This window comes from Corvus brachyrhynchos, unplaced genomic scaffold (assembly GCF_000691975.1).
Source record: "Corvus brachyrhynchos isolate BGI_N302 unplaced genomic scaffold, ASM69197v1 scaffold17, whole genome shotgun sequence".
Taxonomy (NCBI): Eukaryota; Metazoa; Chordata; class Aves; order Passeriformes; family Corvidae; genus Corvus; species Corvus brachyrhynchos.
In genome coordinates this window covers 6,464,031-6,477,134 of record NW_008240046.1, presented here as the reverse complement: position 1 = coordinate 6,477,134, position 13,104 = coordinate 6,464,031, and the positions used below count along the sequence as shown (strand labels likewise).

General features: G+C 37.4%; 1 protein-coding gene across 15 annotated transcripts in view; it reads left to right on the top strand.

The window, feature by feature from the left end:
- FRYL (FRY like transcription coactivator) overlaps positions 1–13,104 on the top strand; it is a 170,046-nt gene that overhangs the window by 22,397 nt on the left and 134,545 nt on the right. For 4 of the 15 annotated variants that reach the window (XM_017744375.1, XM_017744376.1, XM_008641413.2 and 1 more), the window contains exon 1: positions 10,130–10,399. The exons of 2 other annotated variants lie outside the window; for them this stretch is intronic. In XM_017744375.1, the coding sequence (XP_017599864.1) occupies positions 10,222–10,399 (178 nt within the window). In that variant the 5' untranslated portion in view covers positions 10,130–10,221. Of the gene's footprint in view, positions 1–2,755; positions 2,869–10,129; positions 10,400–13,104 lie in introns of those variants that run through there. 9 more of the 15 variants (XM_017744371.1, XM_017744381.1, XM_017744372.1 and 6 more) reach the window with 6 other exon arrangements.

Here is a 13,104-nt window from a genome sequence, read left to right as displayed (position 1 = left end):
TGGGAAAGAATCCTCCTGTCTTTCACTATTACAATTACTAGTCTTTTGTTATTAAAAGTCACAAGTGAAGAAAACACTCAGGTCTTCTTTAGTCTTTCTGCTCTCATCAGATGACCAGAGCATCATTTTTTTTCTTTAAAGAAAGGAATTTTTGCCTTCCTTGGTGCTCACGTTCAGCCAGGTCCTTAAATTGCAGTGGTTTCCTCTCTGCTCTTCAAAAGCAGCTTATTTTTCTCCTTCTTGCTTCTAACAGGAACAGGCTTAACCTCTCCTTTAGATAGGTATAATACAGCAATTCTCTTCCATAATAAGGAGTTCTTTCATAAACCTTTTACAATACATGCCAATCTCATACATGTTTCTTCTGGCATTAGAAATTAGAATAATCCTTTTAATCTGATGATATGTGCGAGTTAAAAGTATGCCACCACTCTTTTGTCTTAGTCTGTACTTTACAACTTATCACTCATAATACGTTTGTCTGTTCCATAGATCCACCTTAATGTATGATACTTGGGTAGAACTATAGATACAAGGAAGTGCCCTTTGAGCATTTCTGTTGCCCCCAGGTGATTGCCAGAATGCCTGAGCAGTGGAGCGTGTGTGTAGGAACAGTGACTTTGCCTTGACTACTGTCTTTTAAGCAAAAGTCTGTTCACTCACCTTCTGAAGCTGCAAAGTTAGCATGCTGTGTATTGCTTCTGTTTTTTAAATTTTATTTATTTATGGTTTACCTCTCTGCAATTTTATGAGCTTTACTGTGATAATATGACTATATTTAGCAAGCAAATCTGCATGGTTGTACATAAGTACATAAATATTCCATATAGGGTAAAAATTGATGTTTTCTCTTGGGTGGCTCAACAATTTTTTGGTTTAGTTCCTTCGTCTTTCTATGTGTTTGTTTAGTGACTTTGCTATACTGAGAATTAGTTATTCTAGCAGTGCTTTTAGCAACTGTGTTTAGTTACTTGCTAATAATCAAAAATTGTTTGGTTTCAAACTTAGGGGTTTTTTCTTCCTTTCTTACTAGAAACATTTTTGAACTTTAATTTAGTAGTTTAGTTGGACCCCTGTTTCATCCAAGTATGTTGCAGCCTTCCAAATAGGAAATTAGATTTCATGTAACATCTAACACTGAAAGTTAGAATTTCCTCTCCTGTGCTCAAAGCCCTAAAACCAAAACCTCACCAAAACTAAACTACATCTATTCTCTTTCCTTTATAGACATTATAAAAGTGGAAATTCTCCTCCTCTTTTCTTGTTTTCTGTTAAACATGAATGATATTTTGCAAATGTTTATGTATTTAAAGCTACAATACTGTGGTGCCCATAGGCCTATGTGGAATTCTACTGGGAGCATCCTCTGCAGTATCTGGTGTTTTGGTTGTTACTGATTTTTTTTTTCTCCTCTTCCTTAACACAGGAGACAATTGTATGTTAATTAGAAAACAAACCCAAACCCAACAAAAAACTTCCTGGTTTGTTCAATGGGAACAATATCCTTAAGCATTCTATGCTTGCTACACAAAAAAAGACTTTACTCTCTTTGAGGGGTACAAAATTTACATGGAAGAATTGCTTGAAATTAGTAGCAGGTGATGTATTACTATGGTAAATCATACTCAGTCATGTACTATCTGATAAGTAAGTTCCTTAAGTATCTAATTTTCCACCTGCCTTGGAATTTGATATAGTCATTGTGTGTCCCCAGTAAGGGGAAAGCATCTTGTTCAGACCAGGAGGGAATTTGTTTTCCTTTGATACAGGTGCTAATCTTTTATAAGCCACAAATGTTGAAGGCTTCAGCCCACAGTACCATAGTACAATTACATTTAGTGTAAGATTGGGGCTGTTTTCTATTCAAGTCAAATTGCATAGTTCTGGCAGCAGCATTTATTCTTTGTGGTTATGTTCAGATTATCAAGTGGAAATGCATTCAAGTGTCTAAGTAAAAAGAAGGGGCAAAGACATTTGTATTGCAGAAGAACTGGTGTGCTGTTGCTTTACACTGAAGGAAGTCTTTCATTCATTATTTAAATAGGAATAATACTTTTTAAAAATCAAAACTTGGGTATTTTCAATTGAGGAATCTTGTAATGCTTGAGAGATTATTATTTGTGTCTGACATAGAAAAGAAGGGAGAAGGTTTAAAGTTCTGTCCCAACATATATGTGGGCAAACATACAGTATCTAACTTTTTAAAAATATATTCTGTTAGGAAGATAGATACAATAGTTTTAACTACCTCTAGCTAAGAGTAACTTTCTGAAGTCTCACAGCACCTCTCTGTGAGAAATAATTTGTTCATCAGCTTGATTTAGCTACCATTGTACAAATGGTTAACAAATATCTAACTTAAGAAAATGAAGTACTTATTTCTTCTTTGACTAATTTTAATATTAATCCATAAATCTTGATCTCTATTGGGACATCCTTCTTTCGACATAGTGGTTTTGTTATGAGAGAGATATGACATTATGAAATTCTATATAGGAGAACTATATATTGTGTGAGATTTATAAATCCATTGCTCCACAGCTAGTATAAATCCTGTAATAAATATATTTCACTATATATATAGTGCTTTAGAGTTTTAGTAGTATGGTCTGTATAACCGAGCCTAAACTAGTAGAGACTTGAGCATGTCAATCCACATGAATAGACTTGTGAATGCAGCCACCCAGGTGGGTTGGTTTTGGTTTTTTTTCAAGTAGGTTGAATATTAGTTTCTACTTTCTGTTTTGCCATGTAGATTAAACTTCCTTTGGCCATGTTTCAAGAACCCAGTTAATTTTGGAAGAGAAGAACTAAAATAGATGAGACTGGATGAATGCTCGGTAAACCAAGACAGAACCTGTATTTAATGTAGGTGTTGAGAACTTTTTCATTGATATTGCAAATGGAGCTTATTCTATGAACTCACTAAGCATGGTTTTCTTTTTTTTGCATTTAAATATGCCTGCCTTGTATAAAATTTTAAGCAATAAACTAAAGCTAGGTTAGGCTTGGTAAGGGAAGCAAGATAAGTGTGCTGTATGCAGTTTTGGGATTGGAATGAAGGTTATTTTGAACAGTGGAGTATAGATTTCCTTGCCATTTGACTTTTATGCTGTGTACATGATTTTAAAAGTTGGCCATTCAAACATGAGTAATTTCTTCTACAGATGTGTGCTTTTATGTAGTGCTAGAGAAACTCTTAACAGAAACAGTGACGATGGCTGTAAAAATAATAAACTCAATAGCCCAAATATTTATTTAAGAAATACATGTTGAACCACTGTCTTGAGTAATTCTGGAAATATATGTGTGTGCTTGGTCTCTAGTTATCGCTTACTGTCTATGTTCTGACTGTTCTATGCATTAACAATTGGCAACTCTAGTTTTTCTGTAAAGCACTTAAAAGGCTTTTGGTAAAGGTTTTCAGGTCTCAACTCCTTAGAGATCCAATTTCATAGCAGTGTTGCCATTGTTGCTCTGGCTTAGTAGTAGCTGTTCCACAGAACCTTTGGTTTTAAAATGTTGCTAATTTTAATGTTCTTTATACAGAGATATCAACATCAAGGTTGTCATAACTCACTTTGATTATTTTATAAGAAAAAAAAATCTGGCCACTTCTATTGTTATGGGATTGTGTAATGATGCCTTCTCTTGCTGTTTCTACTTGCATGGAAATGCGTATGGTTCAGGTTATGTACTGCTGCAGGTTCTTATTTGAAGAAAAATCTGCCAGTGGGAGAAATTCATAGGTATGGAAGATCTTGTGTGGTGTATCAGGACTTGGAACAAGCAAGAGGTTAGCCACAGGAAGCCCAGATCCTTATCCTGACTGATTGTAGAAGCTGTGGCATAGACAATACCTTGATCTTCTCAGGAACTCCTAATGAGTTCAGGAAAGCATTGTATTCTTGCATGTGACCTCAAGATAAGAACAGTTAAAACTTAATGCATAAATGGTAAAAATTTTGGGGCTTTTTTATTAAGCAGAATAATACTGTATTCAGTCAGTGAACATAACAGTTGTTTTATGTTCAACTGCTGATGGGTATCTTTTGACAGATACTTCTATTTTATTTCATATTAATGCTAGATAATCAAAGCCAGATTCTGAACCCCCCCCCCTCAAATAATTCCCAGAAATCTGCAGCCTTCCAAAGAAAAAGCCCCACAACTTGCTCCAAAAGGATCTCCAGCCCCCAATATAAAGCAAATAAATACAACCTAAGTGTTTGAAAGAAAAGTGAAACTTTACCAGAAACTGACAGTTGTTTGTTTCTTTCATTTCTCAGGAAATAGCTAGGTGTGTCTAAGAAAAGCATCGGGATAATTGAAACTATTTACATTTTTACATTAAAAAAAGCAGTAAACCTAAACTGTAGAAAGGTTAAATGGCTTAATTTTAAAATAAATATGCAAAATAATAGCTACAACAAGTTTGCACTGATATAGAAATAGTTTATTGCAAAATTGCACATTGATTTGTCCCTGGTTGGTTTTTTTCTGTGAAATTACATTAATTGAACTTAACCAAGGAAGCTATTAATGCCAAGTAGCTTAGGCATTAACTGTAAAGTTAAGTGTAAGTTATATGAAGGATAGCCACTTAAATATATTTTAGAAGTTTGAAAGAGACATGGAAAGTTAATTCCTTTAAATATGTTAGGTCCTTACATGTCGTTAGTGCAAATTGCCAAAAGATGAGATGACTCCACAATATTACACTATATACACTGTTTTATCCCTATGTGTTTGTTTTTCTAGGCTATGTTCTTTGTTCAAATTTCTCTATCTAAAAGAAAAAAAGAGAGCTATGTGACAGTTGTAGTTCTAAAGCAAAAAGGCTTGCCATTTAAAAAAAGTGCAGCATATACAGAGGAAGAAACAGGGTTTCTCTTCCCTACCCATGCAGTCTTCTCTGTGAAATTATGTGTGTCCTACTATTTGCCTAGCAGGTAAAACATGGATGTCCAGTACCCACTACCTGTCATGAGTTTAATGCAGGTGTGTTAATTTATACCTGCAGGCTGGACTGTTTGATTTCTAACTCTACTGCTTTATTCTGCTTTCAGTTTGTGTCGTATCTTAGCTTTTTTTTTTTTTTTTTTTTTGGTAAGAATCGATTGTTTTCATTGGGGTAGGACAAACTATTACAAATATTCTTACAAATTTGTCTTCTCTTCTAAGAATCCAGAAGAAACTTCCCGTACTTGTGTTTTTCTCCTAAATATTTGGGTGTTCTTGTAGTTGCTGTATTTCCTTAGCAGATTCACTCCCCCATGAAACAGTGATGTCAGGTTGAAATGAGGAAGTTGGTGAAAATAGTAGTGTTTATTTGGTGCACACTGATGCTGTGTTCAGTATGTGTTTATATGCTATGTTCAGTATGGGATGCATAGTTAACGCCTTTAATCTCAAGGAATATTAAAGTTTCTTGAAGAGCTGCAAACAGAGACAACTGCATCGCTTGGCCTGCTCACCCTTTCAAAAGGCAAAACTTGCACCCTTTCTATGCTGCTTTCCTGTTGAAACTCCTTTGGTGATGCCTCCAGTACCAGTGTCCTAGCAGGAGGGATAGTTTTGCTTTGTAGGTTTTTGTTTTGGTGGGGTGGTGGTTTTTTTTGGAAGGGAATGTTGATGGTTTTTTGGGGGTTGTTTTGGTGTGTTGTTCTGTCCAATTAACGTTGTCCCGTTGCTGAGAAGCTGGGAGAAAGTACAGGTTCTGCGTTTCTATAGATGTGCCACACCATAGCAGTGTTTACCTAAAGGGGAGATCATAGAATCGTTTAGGTTGGAAAAGATCTTTAAACCACCAAGGTTTGCAGTGTGACCTTCCACTTCGCTGGCACGGGAACGCCTCCAGCTGCGTCCTCTGTCAGCGTGGTTGTACCAATGGCCGTATTGCCAGCATGGCTGTTGAGGAGTACATTCCTCGCGTGTGGCTCGGTGTGCAGCTCCAGGCTGAGCTCTGCTCTGCGACAAGAGGCCGTGAAGTGCCGACCCTTTGCACAATGAAGGGCACGGGGACCTGTGGTGCCAGCCAGGGGACTGGACACTCAGAGACACAGGGACGCGGCAGGAGCTGAGGACTCGGCTGGGAGACCCCCAACGGCCCTGCGCTTTGACTGTGAGGGTGTAAAAGCCAGGGGTTCCTTTGCTCGGGGTCCCTCCCCGGAGGCACCAGCTCAAGCTGTTGTGATTTGTTACACGGATGATTAAATTATTTTAAGGATCTGGACGTCTGAGACTCTGCTATGGGAACCCTGGGATAGAACATAAAGGGAAACCTCGTCTGACTGTGAGTGCGAGGCGTGTATCTGCGAAGGGGTCTTCGTCCCAGCTCAGGTGGTGGCAGAGTGGTTCCCGCATGGGCGGACAGGGGAGTTTCCTTAACATAGCTGTATTTTCGAACATATGTTCCCACCGTGCCAAGCCAGCTCCCTGAACTTGTTGCCTTCTGCGGAGGTCCGTGGAATCGGGCGCAGTTCTCCTCTTTCCTGTGCCGGGGCGGTCTGTGCGGCACCGACAGGCGCACCCAGGTTACAACGCGCTGGCCGCGTCCGCGCGGGGGGGGGGGTTGCGCGCAAGGCCCTCCGGGCGGGGGCGCGGGGCTCCCCGGGAGAGCCGCGTTATTCCCTCAGCGCGCTTTCCCCCGCCCTCCAACACGCCCGGATCTCTCTTGATCTTACGCGTTAAATATAAAAGAACCTTTGCCCTCTCTCCCACCGCAGGTAGGGCTGGGCTGGCGTTTCTCTGGCACGGTGGGGAAGTTCTAGAAACGTTTTGTGTTAAAGCTGCAGGTTTGCAATGCACGCTTGCTCGGGAAGAGACCTGTCAAGAGATGTTGTTTGTGGTAGGCTATAGGGCCTCTAGGCGATCTTCCAAAATTGTACTTCCCAGTGTCTTGTCTGGTTTATAATTGTCTTTTACTATTATCGTTGCTAATTCTAGGAATTCTCTACATATGTGAATTCAAGTCACTTGCAAGTAGTTCTCTCTCACATGGATCTTTCTTTCATTGACTGTTTTGTTTTTTCAGTATTTCTCGTTCTTGGGTTGTTCCTCCATCAGCAGGTTCACCTGCATCAATGGAATTCCCATGGACGTGGCCTTCTATGCATTCCTGCTAAACAGCTTGGCTGTTTGTGTCCTGAAAGATCAACTCCAAAGAGGCAGTGCTCTGAGAAGTGCTGTTACACTGTGATCATTCACTGTGTCTCCCACTATTATACTTCTGCATGTTTCGTGATCTGTTTGTAATCCCTTCTGATGCGAAGTCCTGCTTTGTGGATTCCTGTTAGTGACAGGTGCAGAGCTCAGACATTATCTTGCGCAGCTAGTGATATATACATCAAGAACCGTGGCAGGGAGAGCCTGAATGACCTCAGCAGGCACTTCAGTGCAAAATCAGGGTCATCCTTTGAGTGTAACAGAAGTGGAATACACATGAGAAGACAACAAAGAACTTACTGTAATGCAAATAACAATTCTACCTAAGATCAAATCTTCTATTATTTTTAAAAATTTATTTAGAGGTTCCAGAATAAGAAAGTGTTAAAATTTATTGAATCAGGCTTTTTGTAGCCTGTTTTGGTTTTGTTTAAGGATGAATTTAGGTATAATAATTGTAAAACTTCTGATATGTTTTACACTGACAGATAATCTGTAAAACTTGCTCAGGTTGCATAGAACCCACAATTGTACATTGTACTGTTCAGGAAGATGATAAGAACAAATGTGAGGGAGGAGTGTATGTGAAATGACATACCAAGGCAAAAACATAAGCCTTGCATCTTGCCTTCATTTTTTATAAAATGCTGTTTTCATAGAATGTTATGAAGTATGGAAGTTCTGGAGTTAAACTCCATCCATCCATATACATATATAAACATGCACATATGTGTCCCCAACTATCTTCTGTTGAAAACTTCTTGATGTTCTTTTCTTAAGAGTCAAAAGCCACCCTGAAGGAAAACTCAGTCAAAAGCTTTGATAAGTCTTTTTTGTATAAGCTTTATTAGTTTATCCTTAGTTTATTGGTTTAATCTTGAAATATGATCATGGGTATGGAGGGTGGGTTCTATTACTTGCTTGTGTTTTGTGTCCTATTACTTGAAAGGCTGTTATTTTCTCATTTTAAAAAAATATCGTTTCAACACTTAATTGTTTTTTAAATTCATTACTCACGTATGCCGCATGTTGTGTAAAATGTCACACCTTGTGCACTTAATTTAAGTGATGGACTAGGTACTTCACGTGTGGTTAAGAGCACTTTGATATCTAGTTTGAGCCTTTCAGAGGGTGTTTAAGATGGGTAGAAAGTGAAATACCTGGTTGCTCCATCTGTAAACTGCAGTCTGGCAGGTGGATGGTTGGAAGCATTCTCAGCCTTACGGAAGCATCTGAATTTCTGTCTTGTTCCCAAATGCTAGGAACTGCAAAGTAGCTTTGTGGCAGGATTTCAAGGGCAAAAAAAAAATTCTATAGAAAATAATGCTATTACATATAAATGATGGCTTGAGCTTGTAATGACTCATGATCTTTTGTAATCACAAATTGTCTTTGTGGGAATCTTTATTATTTGTTCCAACAATGCATAAACCCACTTCTCTGTAGTTTTTTTTGTACTGTGGAAAAAATACTGTGAATGAAATCATTATAGGTAGAATTTTCTGCTTGATCTTCCTGCAGGAAGTAGTATTCTTGCAATATGTCTTTTATGATAAGACATATCATATAAGGCCAGAATTTTGTATTCATTTATAAGGAAAAAATGGTGTAGATATTTGTATTCATTTACAAGGGGAATTTAGACTAACTTGAATATCTGGGGATTTTAATGCAGAATTGACTAGAAAAGACATTTTCAGTCTACATAGAACTTGAAAAATGTCTTAGGTGGCAACTTCAATGAACTTGTACCAACTTTTTCAAGTTGTGGCGTTCTGAACCACAGATGTGGCAGTTGAATAAGACTGACAGCTTAATCCAGTTGAGCAGCCCCTTGTGAGCATTTAACTGAAACTCTTGAGACCTAAAGCATGTTATGCTGCATACCTTTCATAGAATTTCTTTTTAAGAGCTAAACGACAGTAGTGAATTTCAGATTAAATACTTTCTTTTAAGGAATGTATAGAAGTGTGCTATGCTTCATGTGTAGCTTGGGTAATTGCAATGCATGCATTCAACAATGTCTTGGACCCTGAGCTGCATTCTTAAAAACAACAGAAGCATGCAGGCTGCCACTGAGATGTTTGGAGTGGGTATTTAGTGTATTTCCTCTGAGCAGTGTGTACAGTCTTTGGTGGTAAATGAGGTGGGAATATTGCCTAGTATTGTGTCTGTCTAAGTCTAGTACATAAAATCAAACAATGATACGTATTCCCAATTGTAGAAAGACTTAAGGAACATTCTTCTATGCTAATTAATTTATTTTGTCCTTGAACTTTCTGCTCCAAATGCAAGGCATCTTTCTTAATGGGTTCTTTAAGCTAAATACAAAACAACATTTGAACTTCCTGAAATAAAAACAAAATACTCAGCTAAACCAGGCATATATGGAGAAGTAGCCCTAGGGGTAAAGTGGATATTTGGACAAGAGGCAGGTTATTTCTGTACTTGTAGTTTTTTGGAAGGTGGGGGACCTATTTTTTATGGTAAAAATAGCACCATTTTAAGTGGTAAAAATAGCACCAGAGTCCGTGCAAAACAGAACTTAATATATAATAAAAGTTAGCATTTTTGTAGTTAGTGGCTAAAACTATGTGAGAATGTGAATGGTGATGTTATACACCAGCTTTACAAACAAAGTGCCTAGACTTTCTTAGTGGTGTTATCTTTCAAATACAGATGAACACTCTTTGTGCATTTCGTGAAAATTAAGAGCTATTGAACTCCGTCAGATATGAGTTTGCAAATGTGAATTTTCTTGGTGCTTAAAATTTTTGCAGTGCTAAATAGTGTCTCCTTGGCGTGCAGAGTTTAGCATGCGTTGGTTAATATACAGGCTTGGTGGTGTTTGGTTTTCTTATCAGTCCGCACAGTTAAATGTCTTTAAAATCTGCCTTGGAGCAGCTGGCTGGCAGCTGACGCTGCTGTTGGCACCACCCAGGTTCAACATGACATCACCAGGAGAAGTCCACCTCTGTGCTCAAGGAAGTTGATGTGGGAGCCTCGCTCCGTAAAGTGGAACGAAACTGCTGAGAACACAGAGGGCATGTAAAAATGGAATTCCTGAAAAAAATTGTTCCCACTGTTGCTCCTGGAGATGTTGTTCCGGATGTTGGGAGTACTGCCCGTGAAAGTTCTCCAAGGCTACTGAAGATGAGACGGGTCAGACTGTTTTCATTAGGACAGACAATAGATGAAGACGAGGAGACACATGTTTTACATCCTGAATACTGTATGTATCCATGCCATCAACCTGGTGAAAGCTGATTGCTAAGCTCTTTCTTCTGATCATGATTATTTTGCTAAATTGACAAATTTGATTATAAAAGGCCTTTTTGTCAGAGTTCTTATGATAATGGTGTTTTGAGCTTTAGAACTACTTTATCATTGACACATTATCCTTTGTTAGTGACCTATGTGGAAGCAATTTTTCAGGATTTCTAATTTCACGATTTCTTCTTGTCTTTGCATGCCTGTGTGACTTTTTTTCCTCCTCTTTCTGGGATAAGAATCTGTTTAAGTTGTTAAACTGTAATGTATGTAAAATTAGGCACTAAGTTGTCTAGACAGAAGCATGCTACACAGAGATCTGTGACTGCAGTACAAGGTGTGAGTTTTGTGTCATCTTCTCTTTCTCTGCTTTTCTGGTCCCCTAAGTTTTCAGAGACTTTCCTTTTAAGAGGTTTTTTGTCTTGAGACAGTGTAAATTTCCCTTTTTTAGTGTTATGAAGATTGCATGTTTTTAGTAAACATAGTATGTAAATAAGTCAAGTAAGAAATGGATATTGTATAGAGAATTTTTAACCTTAAGAACATGGGTAAGGTTGCTTACATGATTTCTTTTTTAAAAGTTTTTTTACTATGTGTTAGTGGCTAAATATTACAGTGTATTGTGCTAATAAAAAGTAGAATAGTTCATGTTCCTTTTTCAGATAGTACAGCTGGGTGGTAATGGAAAATTCAGTTTTACTTTTTTTTTTCTTTTTGCCTTCAGCTAAAATAGTGCAGCCTTGAGCCTTTATGGTCTTGGATTCTGCTGGCTGTCAGATGCAGTTTTTGCCCTTTGCTATGTGGTTGGATATTTTCAAGAATTAGCATGGCTTTTAAATTTTGTTCCTTACCTGCAGTTTTTTTCCTTTCTGTGTGCAATGGTGGGAGATGGAGACATTCATCCATCTTACTGGGTGATGAAGTTACAGCCTTAGGGAATTAAGCTTGTGGTGGTGGGAGAAAAAGATTTCCTTGGAAAGACTTCTCTTAGCCTTTCTGATTGTAACGTGAACCACTTTTTTCAGTACATCAGGTTGAATAAGATGGGCAGCTGAGTAGAGCAGGGACAGTTCTGTTTTGTTAAACAAGTTGTTCCTGTGCACAGCAAATTACAAGTTAACATTGTAATGCTATGGATTATTAAAGGCTGCCTACAGAAAAAAGTCTGTTCAGGCTGCCTTTATGCTTGAAAACTGATCAGAAGCCCATGGTGTCTGATGGCGAAGGTTTTTTAGCCTCATTTAACTTGGAATGCTGTACAACAGCCCTGGAGTTTACAGTTGGATATCACTGTGAATTTAATATCTCCACAGGTATATCTCATCAATTCTGCTTTATGCTCTATTCTCATTTCTTTATAGCTCTCAATTTAATTAAGATTTTATTCCAAATGTTGTAATTTCAGAAAAAATAGAATTGTCTTTGTGTCAGGTTAAAAGAAAATGCTATAGGCTGATTGAAGTTTGTAGACAAAACAGATACATTCATCTTTGTTCAGTGTTTTGTTGATCGCTCAAGCAAATGAGGATAATAAACACAGAATACACTAGTCTTACTGTTAAAGATTAATTTTCCTCTCTTGCACATTAAATATGCGCCAAATGGTGACTATTAGGAGTAATTTTGTGGAAACCAGCAGTGCCTGACTAATATCGCTTAATAGTGTGATGTCATCATTTACGAAATGAAGACTTATCGTCTGTTCTGGGATCATGCTTTTACAATAGCAGATAGTAGCTGAATCCTCTTTAAATTATCTGCTTATTTCTATTTTTGTGTCTTGGTAATGGAATGAACTGCTCTGTTGGAATAGAGCAAAAGAACTACTGTGTTTACCAGTTGGGTATGCTACGGGAGGCAGGTGCTGACCAAACAGGTAATAAAATAATAGAATTATTTGAAAAAACATTGTAAGTGTTTACTTGCATAATGTTGTGGTGCAACATTATGCAGATGTGGTGTTAATGCACCACAGAATTACTTATAATGAAGCTGTTGAGGAGCTCAATAGTTTTTTAAAGCTAAGGTGATTTGTCCTAATAATATGTTTAAATTTGAGAGTGAGTGGGGCTTAGGTTTTTTTTTTCTTTTTACTTTCTGTTCCTTATTGCTGCTGTTTAAGAAATTTTTTTGTTTTGGTGAGAATTTAGGTGAAATACTGAGCCTGACAATTGTTTTTAAGTATAAACGTATTTTAGAAGTTCTCAAACAGACCAAGTTAAAAAAACTATTCCTGGCATCAAAATCATAAAAGTATTAATTTTATAATACCACCTATTTGGGTTTGCATCTAACTGACCTAAAAATTTTGGTTTTGCTTGTTACTAAAATATTTATTATATTGCCTTTCAAAATACTTAGTATATACTTTGTTTTGGAGCTGAAAATAGGGCCTTACAAATATGTGCTCTGTGATAAATCTTTTAAAATATGCAGTTTCCATGAGAATGGTTTCAAGTGTATTTTAGAAATCTTGTCAGAACTGTCTTTTTATATGTATAAGATTAGTAGAATTGTAGAAGAAAACCACAACTGACTTGTTGAAGTATTTGTATATGGCTGTATGCATCACAACGCTTAATAGAGGTTAGTAAAAGAACAGGCAGTTTTTTAAAATTTGTTCTAGCAATTAAGAGTTGGTATGTTCTCAGTTTTAAATTCTTTTTC